This window comes from Lipotes vexillifer, unplaced genomic scaffold, assembly GCF_000442215.2.
Source record: "Lipotes vexillifer unplaced genomic scaffold, Lipotes_vexillifer_v1.1 scaffold1756, whole genome shotgun sequence".
NCBI classification, from domain to species: Eukaryota; Metazoa; Chordata; class Mammalia; order Artiodactyla; family Lipotidae; genus Lipotes; species Lipotes vexillifer.
Window position 1 is genome coordinate 232,623 of NW_006770307.1, and position 14,961 is coordinate 247,583.

The following is a 14,961-nucleotide window of genomic DNA, read 5'->3' on the forward strand; positions in this document are numbered from 1 at the left end:
ATTCCTGCTTCATATAATAATCTGTGTTTTTCAATAGCTTCCGGACTCTTTCAGAAAAGGAAATCTACTCATTTTATTCTCCTATTATATTCCCTATACAGTATTAATAGTTATATCACATATATCAATAGTTTAGTTTTATTTGTTTGTGATCAGTGTTTGTTCTCCTTACCATCCATTCCATTTACATTTCTGGATACTGCTCAAAAGGAATAGACACTATTAAGAAGGAAAGGAAGAGAAGGAAATTTGCATCCACTTTGTGGCTACCATGCACCAGGCACTGTATTCCTTCCTTCCTCCCTCTCTCCCCAGTGGCAACATGTGTAATGAGAATGCACCATTCTAGGTGCTGAGGTACAAGGGTGAACAAGAGGAAAAAGCCTTGCTATCGTGGCACTTAGATTCTGGTGGCAAAGACAGAGAATAAACAAACTTTTAAAATAAAAACATAAAGAATACCCGGCAGTGATAAGTGCTACAGGTGCCAAAGAGACACAAGGTAGTCAGGGACACCCTCTCTGAGGAGAAACCTGAATGAAATGAGAAGTGAGCCAAGAGGATATCTGGAGGTTCGACATTCTGGCCGAGAGAATAGCTGGTATAAAGTCTCTGGCATATTCCAGAAGCCTCAGGGAGGCGAGTGGCTGAGCACAGTGACCAGAGAGTGAGGTGGGAGAGGGTTGATAACAGGAGAAAGATGTGATCCAACTTCCATGTTAGAACGATCACTCTGGCTACCGTGTGAAAAGCAGGTTATCTGGGGGGCAAAGGTGAAAGCAGGTAGACCAGCTGGGCGAGAAGAGATGACAGCAGCTTAGACACTGCTGGGAGGGAGAGAAGTTAGGAGAAGGAGCTGCATTGAGATATGTTTGCTAAAGACATTTGCTGAAGGATGAGGTGTGGGATGTGAGAGAAAGGAAGGACTAAAGGATGATTCCAAGGTGACACAACTGGGTGACCGGAGATGGAGAGCAGTGGAAAAGGGGGAAATCAAGAGTTTGACTTGGGATGTCTTCAATTATTACAGAAGAACTCGAAACACTATTCACTAAGTATTAGGCACAGTTTAGAGATTACAAAAAAGAGAGAATCAGAGATATAAAATCAAAGCAAGTGTGTGGACAGTCCCTCTGTCTCCAAAGGCCATGGCCTTTCCACCCACCAAGGCTCTGTCCGGATGCCATCCAGCTGCAGGGCTGGGTGCATCTCTGAGACACACTATGGTCTTACAGGACAACCCAACTCAAATCACTCCAGTCCCCTTCAAAAATACGGCCTCATCTTTCCTCATTAGAATTACCCACGATAACTGACACTTTCCTTGATACTTTGAAGCCTTAGCTATATTTTTTTAGGGAAGGTAGGTCAATACAGGGTTAAGATCATGGGCTCTGGAGAAGGCCTCCTGGGTTCCAACTGTAATTCTGCTAGCTATGAGATCTGCACGCTCTTCCTACTCTTATTTTATGAAATTATAAAATCTGATCAGGGAAATGGTAGTTTTACACCCAAATAGTTTGTGAAATATTACCAGGACACATTGTTACAGGGAAGTGCTCTTCTCAAAGTCTGAGAGTAATTTTGGGCTCACGCTCATCATGCCCTGAATAGAAAACAGCATGACCTAATCTATTACCTCAGACCATCAGCCACATGTAGTGCAATCCTGTGTTGCAGCGTTCTGGTGAGACTGGCTTTGTCTTGTTGAAGCAGGCGATCCAGGGAACCCTTAGAGGCTAACTCCATCACCAACATTCGAGGACGAACCCCAGCTGCCAGCAAAGATATTAAGCTGGGATGATGGAGGTGGCAAAGCACCACCAGCTCCTGCAAAGTCAAGAATCATTTCAGAGTCATAGACAATCAGCTTTTACCCAAGTGTCTCCCTCCTTAAGCCCATCAACAATTGGAGCACAGTTTTCCCTGAGTGACTGGATTATAGCAAACTTTCCATTTCTTCTTTGAGCTTTTTTACATTTTCCACATTTTCAGAATTAAACCACTGGTTTTGCAACCATATTCTGAATTAAAATTTTAAGTTCTGTTTTTCCGTTTGCTCTGCTTTATCAGAACATTTAATGCTAGGACAGGACACACATTGTGGCACACTAATAGGTCATGTCAGTCTTACCTACTGAATCCTCCTTAGCCACAGAATCCTTCTCAGCCCAACATCCTGAGCAGCCACTACTAATCAACTGCACTTTGAGGCATGTGAGGTACAACCTGCCTATTATCTCTGGTTTAATGACTAGAGAGTTTTCTGGAGAGAAATGTCTAAGTCTAAAGAAATGTATAGCATTGCCCCTGTCTGAAACTCTCTAATGACTTCCTGTTACTTTTATTGGGTTGGCCAAAAAGTTCGTCTGGCTTTTTCCACAAGGTGTTATAGAAAAACCCAAACGAACTTTTTGGCCAACCCAATAGATTAAGATCCCATGCACTTACACAGCCATCGTAGCCTGACCTGATCTGCCTTAGCCCATCTTTCAAACCTCATCTCCTTTCTCTCTCTTCCTTATTCACCACCCTTCTGCCACACTGGTGTTCATTAAAGCCCCAGCACCGCACACATCCAGCTCCTTCCTTCTAGCCACAGAGTCTTTGCCCTTGCTGATCCCTCTGCCTAGAAATCCCTTCACCCTTCACACAGCTAAAGGCTTCTTGCCATTCAGATCTTAGCTCAAAACTCTTACTTCCTCAGAGTGACCTGCCTTGGACCACCCTTACTAAAGAAAGCAATCACCAGGTGCAACAACCTCTCTCTAATCCAAGAAGTTAGCTGGAACAGAGAGGTCTCCAATCTGATTCCTAGGCCACATCTTGTGAGACTTTACAACCTGTTTCATGATACTGTTGTTTTGAATTCCAAACACGTTATTCTGTATATTTCACTCTACTCTGAAAACTGTATTTAGTTGAAATTTATAGCTTCTGTGGTATTAAACTGATTCATGTTTTTTGTTTTTGTTTTTTATTTTTTTGCGGCACGCAGGCCTCTCACCGCTGTGGCCCCTCCCGCCGTGGAGCACAGGCTCTGGACCCGCAGGCCCAGTGGCCATGGCTCAAGGGCCCAGCCGCTACACGGCACGTGTGATCCTCCCGGACCAGGGCACGAACCTGCGTCCCCCGCATTGGCAGGCGGACTCCCAACCACTGCGCCACCAGGGAAGCCCTGATTCATGTTTTAAATTATGATTTATGCAGAAGCTCTGCTTCTTAACAACCAGCTTCAAAGATGAGTATCAGTGCCAACTGCATTTATCAGGAAACTGATGTGTGAAGAATTCTGCAAGCTGAAGAATAAAGGCTCAGCGCCCCGAGAGGGGAGTTTTCAAGAACACGGACCTCAGACTGCAATCATACTTCCTTAGTAGATAAAAATCTTTTTATCTTCTATGTCTGATTAGCTCAGTTGGCTAAAACTGATGAGAACAAGTCAAGCTAGCTTTGTTTTCTTTCATAAGCACAGACTGGAGCCTAATCCAAATTTCCTATCCTAGTAAAACAGCTCACTGATTGCAAAGAGAAAGGAACAAAAAGAGTGTAACAGATCAGCCCCGATTCATGACCACAGGTAGAATGACCCTTAAAATGCAGCACTGAACACTGAAGTGTTTTCCTTTCCTTTTCTTTTTTTCTAAAGAGGCATATTACACACACTCCATTGTTTCTATTTCTTCTACCATTTCCCTGGTTCACCTAGCTGCCCATACACTAATCAGTCCCATAAACCTTTCTAGTGTTCTGATTTCCAACAAGGTTCCCTGAGCACATTACATAAAATTTGAAACATATTGAAGACTAATGATCAAGACTGAAAAATTACAATTAATACAACAAACTGCCTACAGATAGAAAGAGATTGTGCTCAGATTTGGTTCACTGACTTATGAAATATTATATACAAAATATTTATTAGCTTATTCCTAGAGCTACAGTGTAATTTTTGGGACTAATAATCAAAGTTACTCCAGGATATTTTACACAGACATGAAATTATTTTCATTATTCAGAGTAACTAATATATTGTAACTGTATTTTTTTTGTTTATATAAGTTATTTAGATTCAGATTCAGGCACAATTTTTTTTAATAAATCAAGAAAAAAATAATAATGAATAAATTCAAAAATATGGTTGAGTTCTTGTGTAAGACTGCAGAATTCACATGGATTTTTATCTCTCCTCTCACCCTGTCTCTCTCACTCATTCCTACTGTTAGGAAAGAAAAAAGAAATAAATCCCCACCAGTATTCAAAACAAGAGAGGGTACTGGAGTGACCACTCTTGGTTATGCATTCAATCAACTTTCACTCTTCCTAACAGTACCCTGACTTTTGCTGAGGTATCCAACCCTCAGCCAAGCAGCCCATGAACTTTAAGGGGAACTGACCCCAATCTCAGCTTCAGGGAAAGGTGGGGATATTTTAAATAATACCCTGCTCATTATCACCGTGATTGGTTCAATAACACAGGCCTAAGCCAATCAGCAACAGTACTGCCCTGAACATTGGTGCTTGCCGAGAAAAGAACGTGTGACTTAACTGAGGCCAAGAGAAGTTTTTAAACGGACTACTGTTGTATGGATTTTGGTTCCTTTGAATTACAAAAATGCAAAAAAGGTACCCTCTTTTCTTCTGTGCTTGTAAAGCCTGGAACAAAAATTCTCAGAATACTGTCTTTGTTTTTCAACAGGAGAAACCTATTTCACTCCATAAAGAAAGGACAAAAGTAGGATTTCATAACTAAACTCAAGTAAACTTTGAGGGAAAATGCGGTAATTACAAATGCATGCAAAACAGGAGTTCCAGGAGATTAACAACGTATGATTTAATGTAATAATATTGTTGCATTTCTTACTTGTCTTAACAGTCTAAGTGATGTATGTTTATTAAAAATCTTCACAGCCACTTCTTCTCCTTCATAGGACGCTCGATAAACAGATCCAAAACTGCCGTCACCTTTTGAAAAGAAAGTACAAAGCACTTAGGTTAATCTGTGCAAGCAGAAAAACTCAATAAATTGTATCTTTTGTAATTATATCTGTTTCAAAGAGAAATATGACCCACTAGTTTCACTGAATCAAGTCTCCTTTAATGCTTTCTCTTCCTTCTTCTACTCCATGAACTAAGATGGAGTTTCAGGGGGAAACGAAGGCTACAGTAACAGTTAAGTATTGGATTCAAAATAGGATTGGGCAAATAGAAGAAGGAAAAGAGAAGGAAAGCAAGTGGAGGGGGAAGAGAGACAAGAAGAGATGGCGACTTAAATAATAGACATATCCTGCTCTGATTCCCTTCAATCTGAACAAATACTGACAACAAAGAAAAAATTTAATGAGCAGAGAAAAGAAATACACTCTAGGGAAACATAAAAATTTCAGGTGGGAGTAGTAGAGATTTCTAATTTTTTAAAGCCCTTCCCTATTTCATAATCACTGCCATATTAAATTGGAGTATGGGCTGTCGTACCCTTCAGGTAACTAAGAGCAAAAATAAGGTTAAGGACTGCTATTGTGTACTTGTGACACAAAGCTGTGAAAAAATTGACAAATAATACCACTGAAGTATCTTCTATTGTGCTCTCTGGAAAAATAGTCCCTTAAAGAGGATATGTACCCCCTCCCATAACTCTTCAGATAGACAAACAAAACCCCATATATGTGTATTTTAAAATATTCAGTTGAGCCTTGCACAACATACAACATGGGGTTAGGAATGCAGAAGCCCCGAGTGCAGTGGAAATTTTGCACACTGCTGTCTCTGCCTCAAACACAAAGGAACTGAAAACTGTCTCACCCAAGGAAAGGAAGCTGAAAACAGTTTGGATACAATCAGGACTCAAACCCTAGTTCTTTTGATTTCACACACTATAATCCCTAATTGAACACAAACTTCTCCCTACATTTAGTTAAAGATCTGTAAAAGAAAAATACAGGTACTGTATTTAATGAAAAAAAGTTGCAGATAAGTGGACCCATACTGTTCTAATCTGTGTTGTTCAAGGGTCAACTGTATTTACAAAAACAAGTCTACTAATATTCACAAATCTATTAATATGTGTCATATTAGTCACTGCCTAATAGTAACTGCTATCTGGGAAGGAAAGGGTTAACTGAAGCCCTAAAATTCACTCCTGTCCCACAGAGAAAATGCGGAAGGGAGGGAGATGAATGACCTCCCCCAGAGCATCCCAGCATAAAGATACCAGGGTGTTTCTGATTGTAAAATGTTTTTAGAAGGATTTATCTGATTTGTTCAGATCAGTGGTTCTCAACTAGGGTGACGTTGCTCCCTATCCCCAGCCCCCACCTTTGACAGTGTTTGGAGACATTTTTGATTGTCAAATCTGAGACAGGGGTGAGGGGATACTACTGACATCTAGTGGGTAGCAGCCAAGGATGCTGCTAAACACCCTGCAATGCACAGGACACCCCTCATAACAAAGAATTATCAAGTCCCAAACAGCATCAGTGCAGAGGTTGAGAAACCCTGACCTAGATTGCTTTTTGTATAATAAATAAACATGGAATCTATGAGTTTATGGGAAATGGGGCTAGAGAATGGGGAGTACTCATAAACATTTTCCTATCTGCATAATTAAAGAATATAAAACACAGGTGCTTTTGAAGGTGGTCAAAAGGTACAAACTTCCAGTTATAAGGTAAATAAATACTAGGGATGTACTGTACAACATGATAAGTACAGTTAACACTGCTGTAGGTTATGTATGAAAGTGGTTAAGAGAGTAAATCCTGAGAGTTCTCATCACAAGAAGAAAAATACTTTTTTCTTTTTCCTTTATTTTTTATATATATGCAATTATGGATGTCAACTAAAGCTACTGTGGTAATCGTTTCACCATACATGTAAGTCAAGTCATTATGCTGTACACCTTGAACTTATACAGTGCTATATGTCAATTACACCTCAATAAAACCGGTGGAAAAACACAGGTGCTTCAAAAATGAACTTTTTGAACATTTCTACATAACATTGCTCAAAACATGTCCATTAATCTGAAACATAACTTAGTGCACTAAAAGGGTATATTTGGGGGAGCTGTATCTGATGGCTTGAGACTCTTTCAGAGAAAGAAAATAGTATGTCTGGTACTTGCCTGTATCTTTCAAATCACAAGTCAAGTTTGGTGTTAAGATTCAGTGTTAACAATTCAGCGTTTTGCATTAGCCTACTATTACTAATATATTCACTCCCAGAGTGCAAAGGCGTTTAAAATCATTCAAAATTTCCCAATCAATGTAAAGAATAAAGGTACAAAGGAGTTTATTTACCCCTACATGTCATATCCCAAATTTTGGACATTGTTAATAATATTAATATCCTGACACATCGTCTAGTCATTCTCTCTGTGGAAATTTAATTAAAATAAAATGTATACACACATAACAACAACAAATACTCCACAAAGTGAAGTCAGAATTGTCTTCAAATACTTTACATTAAATCAACTCAATACTCTCCATAGCTCCCAAGTATTCTCAGGAATGTTTAGAACTTGAGTACATCACCAATTTAATGCTTCTGAATTTTTAATCTCAAATTGGCTTTTTATGAATATTTTAATGAAAATTTATGATTGTCATACTTAGCAACAAAATTGCTACAATGACTACTTAGAGGTGTTCTTCCTTTACTTATTCTTTTTGCGACTGAAAAATGGCTGCCATTACTCAACTGAAAACTTCCTAAATGCCTGCCCTATCACTGAAAACTAAAGCAAATGCAAAATTTCATAAATATGTGTGCTTCCATGGTGGTCCCATTCTCAACTCAAACCCAGCCTACAAAAGTGTTGGGTTTTTTTTTTGGTCGTGTCGTGCCACATGCAGGATCTTAGCTCCCTGGCCAGGGAATCAAATCCGCACCCCCTGCAGCGGAAGTGCAGAAACTTAACCACTGGACCGCCAGGGAAGTCTCAACATGATATTACTTTAAAATATATTATCCCAAAGGAAAAAACATTACAAAAAATATATGAAGACACTAAAAACTATGACAATATAATTATATGTAAATATTTTCTAGATTATAAATAAAAGCTGCACTCTAATTTTTATTCTCAAATCAACAAAAATAGTTACCTAAAAGAAACTCTGGAGCTTGTTCAAATTCCAATTCATCATTATTTAACATAATATTTCTAGGCAGGTCAGCCAAAATCAAGTCAGGAGCAATCTGAGATATTGGAATGGTGAGCCTTGGTTGATCTGGATTCACTAGGAGGTCTCCTGAGAAGTACATAAAACATTTTTTTTTTAAAGGCAAACTTTTAAGGTTGTACATAAGTTTGTCCTTTTGATTTACAGAAATAATCACATATTTTCTATGATTTCTAATCACTCTTTTAGGTTTTCTTACCAATCTTATTTTTCTCTAGAAACTCTGAGAAAGTTTTAAAAGTTGAATTAATACCCATCTACTAGGAATTTTAAATACTCATTCCTAGGTTCACTCACTAGAAAGTAGAATTCAGAACTGCCTTAGACTATTGATACATGACTAGGAAATTATATATTCTTTACTTTTACAACATTCTTGGAGCACTTAGCCTATGGTTAACATTGCTAAGTTACTTCCATGTACCATCTATTTTAATCCTCATAACAATTCTATGATGTAGTTTTGGTCAGTACTCTTATTTCACAGATGATGTTATGTTGCTCAATAGCCAGTATTCAAACTCTCAAACCAACATTTTTTCTGAATCTAGAGTATAAGATCTTACTGGGTAATAAATATATTTTTCTGAACTGTCACTACAATTGAATGTAGTATCCTCTAACTCATCCCTTATGGATAAGAATAATTTTTACATTTATTTCAAACCTCACTTCACAAATATTGAAAGGATCACTTAAAAACATTTGTAAGTTGTGTCAACACATACCTTCTTCTACTTTCTTCATCAAGTTGTCAAGTAAGATTTTCTGATGTTCTTCACCATCATTAAAACTATATAATGCCCACTTCTTCAACAGAGTTTCTCCTTCACCACAAATATCAATCTCCAATAACCCTGGAAACCACTCTTCCATGAGAGAGTCAATGTGGTCCACAACTTGGCCCAAAAGAATACAGCCTACATAATCCAAAGAAGACTTCATCAACACCCTAGCTGAACCTTATTCTGTCACAAAACTGGAAAGAACCTTATTCTGTCACAAAACTATAAAGTTTTTTTTAAAAGGTTAGATTTCTTTAGTGGTACAATTCAAAGTTTTTAATTAATTTCCTTACCTTTTCTACAAGAAGGAACTGTAATTTTTAAGAAACTCTCTGGGTGATTATCTAAGACTTCAGATCCTACCAAGCAATAAGCTTCAGGAGACCAATTCAAGTAGATGCCTTGTCGCCAATACATTCTGTTTGGGCGAAGTGCTCGTTCTGAAAGAAGTTTAAATGAACCCACATATAGCCATTAATTATTAGCAGCTCCATAAATTAAAGGGGAAAAATTCACTGCACACACCACAAATGACAGTAAGAGAGATATATTTGTTTTGAATGAAAGTACTGGAATCGTTAATGATATGAGTCCCCATCCATATCTATTAAATATAATATTAAATATTTTATCCTCAAGTTTGGAATGAAGTAAATAAAATGCCCAGTATACAACCTAAGATAGATTTCAGGTTCATGATGTTAAGTAGTTTAGTATGTGTAATAGATGAAGAAAGAGAATCATAAATAACTTCCCATAACTTTTAAAAAGAGGTTGGTGGTCATGCTAAAACCAACACTTTGATGTGATGTAACTTTCTATATGTCGATTAACTGCAAGAACATAAGGTTTACTTCAGAATACAGTACCACCTCCATAAAGCTGATTTTTAAGCACATAAAAAGTTATATTTTCCCTTTGGAGCACTAAGATCTCTCTTTCTTCCAGAAGGAAGAGCTAGCATTATAAACACCCATTTTTATTCTTTTTTGTAAACCCCTCAGGGATTGTGCAGCAGGATAGAGCTATTATAGTCCCTACACAGAATGGTCTGAATGGTCAGGAACTGTTACACTGTTAAATAAAACTCCCTGACAGCAGTGGTGGCCATTCCTAGTTTTTCTTTGCGTGCACGTGCGTGTGTGTGTGTGTGTGTGTGTATGTTTGTGTGTATGTGCAGGTTGGGTGGGTGTGTTTAAACTAATGATGCTTACTAATTTCACCTTTTAAAATTGCTAGTCTGCTTTGGCTTGCAAAGCGAGATAGTCATAGGCATTGTAAGTGTGTCTAAAATAAGCACACATGGGCTTTGAGGAATTTTCTTCTTAACAAATTGCATGAATTTATTTGAGTGTATGTCTTTATATTGGCCACTCTGAGGTCTTTTGAGCTTATTTTCTGATTTTCAGCTGCCTTACAAACAAGTAAACTCTGGGAAAATGACATTAATTTTAATATGCTTTCCTCCTAACTTCTCTAAATATTAATTCTTCATTAAATACATACCTCTTCCTGAAAGCATGTAAGGTGAAATTTCAAGTAATCGATTGATTAATCTCGACCAAAAGCCCATTGGAAAATAAGGCATTTCATACAGTCGAATGATAATTTCAGAGTTCTCACAATGGGGAAGCTCTATTACAGGCCTGTGGTCCGACAAACTAAAGATAAAAGGACACTGTCATTATACAGCTTCATAAAATACCCAATCATGTTGACCAAAGTGCTTTACTACTTGAAATCAATGAATTGAAGATAAATATTCTAAGCAATTGCACTTTTTATAATGTTCTTTCGCTACATGCTCTTATTACTCAAAATTTAATGGTTATTTAATTAATTCAAATGCATGATCAGATGTAGATGCATGAAATTTTTTCAATAATCTTATTTATACTATAAATAAATTATTACAGTTCGTTATGCATAGACAAGTAAAGGGATTATGTAAAACTTGAAAAAAATTCATGTCCTAGCAAAGAGTTATATCTATTTTTAGAATTAGTTACCATCCATCAACCAATGCAATTTGCACTTTTCAATGTCATATTACTTTATAACATTTCCCAGGTGCTTATAAAGCAGTAAGAATTTCTACAGTACAGGGCTATAACTTAGGCCTCCATTGTGTTGCCCATACCTCTGAAAATTCACAGCCATAAATTATTTTAAGACTATGTTGAAAACTCATTATATCCCCAGAATCTGCCTAATAACTCTTCCAGTACCATGTAAGGACACACACACACACACACACACACACACACAGACTTATCTCCACTATTAACCTTTATTAAATAAATTAGGCAGTGCTAAATCAAATAGTAATTATATACATAAAATCAGTCATTTACTGTATCTTTAAATGTCAAATTTAGTGTTTTCATTAAAAGAAAATGTTATACTTCAGTACAAAGTTTACACAAGAAAAAAAATTAGTACATTTATCACAGACCAAAGTTACTTTGAATACTAAAACAATATAATATATGGTGAATTTCCATAGGGTAATTAAATTTTAAGTTTTGGCTTACCTGCTTGGAACCAGCAAATATTCTTCTCCTGTTGGCAAGGCAATCTGGAATTTTTCTAAGAGTTTAAAGTACTGTGACATGTAGTTCTTTGGAAATCTCTTTTTCTTTGAAAGAAATTTTTCCACATCTCTACGTGAAATAATTCCCTTAGGATGTTTTGGACAGCCCTCCACTTTCACTGTCAAAATCTGAAAGATTTAAACTTATACATAATCACTAAAATTTATCTTCTGGAAAGTTTTGAATTTAAAACATTTCCTGTGCTCAGTAAAAATGATTAAAACAATTTTAATGTTGTCAAGTACAACACAGGACCTAATTTCTCTAGCTAGCAGCCAGGTAGCCTAGAAGCCCGGTGGGGCATGTACTCCCTACACACACAAAAAAAATTTATTAAATTAAGGGAGTTAATTCAGATCAGAAATTCTGGAGATCCTCTGAAACCAATGAACCACAAGCCTTCCCCAACTCCAATTAACACATCAATCCAGTACTCCACATCCTTGTTACAGTCTCATCAATAGTATATTCCTAGGGAAATTATCTTCCAGACTGTGTTATCACTACAGTTTTGCAATAGAAATGTTACTTTACATTTATATAATAGGAGATGGTTTCCATCAGCGAGAAGAGAGGTAGCTTAGCACATTTCAGTGATTCTCAAACAAAGTAAGTAACCCCTGAATTTCGCTGGACACCACTCAGTCTGGATCAGTAGGTCTGAGATGAGGCTTGAGAATCTGCTTTTTTAACAAGAAACTCTGATGATTCTAATGTGGAGACCATACTTTGAGCTTTGATCATCATCATAACAATTAAAAATATAAGTTCAGAAGAACTCAGGTTCAAATCCAGGCTCTACTGCCAATTGTGTGACCTTGGGAAAGATATTTAATTTCTTTACCCCCAGTTTCCTTCTCTGTAACATAAGATAATAAAAGTGACTGTCTCTTAGATTGCCATGAGAACAAAATAAGATACACATAAAACATGCAAAATACATACAACAATTTTTAGCAAATAGCAAGCCCTCAAATGTTAGCCATTATCTACATATTCCTATTCATTTTACTTGGCCAAATTAATTTTAAAAAGAGATTTGTGCTTAATTTTCTTTAGCAGATCTATAATGTTTAAGGGATACTTAAATAGGAACAAACATTATTTACATTATCATGTAGCTGGGTAAAATACTGGACTGTAAAATCCGTAGGCCCGAGGACTTGTCTCACTCAACACTATATTTCTATTTTGTACGTATACCGTCATTGAATCAATGAATGCATGACTGATTGAACATAATGATATCTAATGCAATGTATAATGGGTCATTAAATAATAAAAACTATAATTTGGGACTTCCTCCATATTGTATAGTTTATAGCCCAAACTGCTCTTACAATTTAGGTAGTGAAGAAAACTGCTGTTCTAGTGTTTTTAAAGTTGCTAAGACCTGTCTGACAAACTCACTCTCTACCCCCAGCCATATTTTATATTTTCTTTGAAGCATTCTGTACCACCTAACATGTTAAGGATCCATGTTCTGGTTATTTCCTCCCATTTGAACGTCAACTCCATGAATGCAGGAAACTTGTTTTGTCTACTGCTATCGCCCCAGCACCAGAACAATATCTGGAACATCATTAGGTGCTGAATAAATACTGTTGAATTCATGAACTGGGGGAAAATAAAGTTTGGAGCATTTTATCCTAGGGTTAGGTTCATAGGCACTGGAGTCAAACCACTTGGTTTGAAATCATAACTCTAATTCTCCCTGAATATGGAGTCAAACCACTTGGTTTGAAATCGTAACTCTAATTCTCCCTGAATATGTAATTTTGGATAAATTATTTAACCTCTCTGTCCATAAATTTCTTCATCTTCAAGAATGGGCACTAATAAAGTACCATTTAAAAGAGTTGTTCTGAGAATTAAATGAGATAATCTTTGAAAAGCATATAAGTAACCTCTCATATGTCAGCCATTATTGTATACTTATTCTAATTTATTTTACTTAGACAAACTGATTTTATTTTATTTACTTTTTTTTTTGCAGACAGGAAAACCTTTTATTTTAAACCACAAATAGCACGTGGCCACAACTATCCATGTTTCATTAAAATCACATAAAACCTAGGTACAAAAGCACCACTGATTATTGCTCTAGAAAAACTGCATGAAAAAATTCAAATACACACAGTAAAAACACCACAGTATGCACAGGACTAAATTTTTAAAGCAAGTGCATGGAATGGTGAAACAATTTTACAGACAGCTTCCTATACTAAATTGGTATTTATTTTACTCAAGGATGATGGGAATCTCAAAAAATCATGACTATGAGAAGGTAAAATGTCCATCCTTATATATTTTTGTATGCCAACTAGTAGAGTCCTAAAAAATTAGCATTTACAAAATACTCGGTAAAAATAGCTTTTAAAAGTTGTCCCAAGAGGTACATAAAATCAACCCCAATTTTCATGACAAATCATTCTCCTTCGTTTACAGATTCAGCTTTCTGTGCCTTCCTTTCCAGCTTCTTGCTTTTCCTCCTTCTTCCCTTTCCCAAGAGGTACATAAAATCAACCCCAATTTTCATGACAAATCATTCTCCTTCGTTTACAGATTCAGCTTTCTGTGCCTTCCTTTCCAGCTTCTTGCTTTTCCTCCTTCTTCCCTTTAGCACCTTTGTTAACCTTTGTTGCCAGTTCTTTCTCAGTAGGGCTAATGTGAGGATCTATGCATAGGATAAGGGCCTTAGCAGATGTTTTTCTTGGTTTAGGTTCAGGTTTTGGGGGGAGCAGTTTTCGCTGACAACCTGGCAGACCATCTGGTGGGCTCCTGTTTAGTTACTTTGGATTCATCCTTGCCCTCTGGATTCTCTGGAGACTTTCTCTTCGGCATAATGACTACATTGGTGCAGCTAAAAAGTAAAGCAAAGGGCTGGAACTGCTGGCACCGCCACTGGATGCTCCCCCTGCTGCAGCTGTTTACGCCCAGGGCTTGGCGTAGCCAAGCCTCCGACAAACTGATTTTAAAATAGAAGTTTGTGCTTGATTTTTTTAGTAGATCTATGCTGCGCTACCACTATCTGTAGCAGATAGTTTCCAGAGATGGACACATTAATTTTTTCTCTCCCTACATATGTGGGCTGCTTAATCCTTCAAGATATAGAATCCATCCACATCCCTGAACAAGACTTGTGGTTGCTCTGCTCACTAGAATGTGGCAGAGCTGACATTTTACCAGTTCTGGGCCTGGCCTTTAAGAGGTCTAGGCATATATGAGAGACCACATGGAGGAGCACCAACACACCAAAAATGTGAGCGTAGCCTTCTTGGACTCTCCAGCCCAGCTCAATGAGGAAGCCAAGCGAACGACCCCTGTCAATGCCATGTGGAGCAGAACCACTTGGCTGAACCCAGTCAACCCACAGAAGAGTGAGAAACAATAAGC

General features: G+C 37.4%; 2 protein-coding genes across 2 annotated transcripts in view; both read right to left on the reverse strand.

The window, feature by feature from the left end:
- Positions 1 to 12,774, reverse strand: part of LOC103083523 (leucine-rich repeat serine/threonine-protein kinase 2) — a 43,732-nt gene extending 30,958 nt beyond the window's left edge. The window contains exons 1-8 of the mRNA XM_007446064.1: positions 12,769 to 12,774; positions 11,506 to 11,693; positions 10,478 to 10,632; positions 9,265 to 9,411; positions 8,915 to 9,106; positions 8,109 to 8,255; positions 4,865 to 4,965; positions 1,640 to 1,830 (exon numbers count right to left, since the gene is read on the reverse strand). Of these exons, the coding sequence (XP_007446126.1) occupies positions 1,640 to 1,830; positions 4,865 to 4,965; positions 8,109 to 8,255; positions 8,915 to 9,106; positions 9,265 to 9,411; positions 10,478 to 10,632; positions 11,506 to 11,693; positions 12,769 to 12,774 (1,127 nt within the window). The remainder of the gene's footprint in view (positions 1 to 1,639; positions 1,831 to 4,864; positions 4,966 to 8,108; positions 8,256 to 8,914; positions 9,107 to 9,264; positions 9,412 to 10,477; positions 10,633 to 11,505; positions 11,694 to 12,768) is intronic.
- Positions 12,775 to 14,132: 1,358 nt separating this feature from the next.
- Positions 14,133 to 14,520, reverse strand: LOC103082706 (high mobility group nucleosome-binding domain-containing protein 3-like). Its single transcript, XM_082930897.1, is given in 3 exon segments — positions 14,133 to 14,219; positions 14,262 to 14,303; positions 14,305 to 14,520. Coding segments are annotated over 3 exon segments (234 nt in total). The 5' UTR covers positions 14,410 to 14,520.
- Between the last annotated feature and the right edge of the window lie 441 nt (positions 14,521 to 14,961).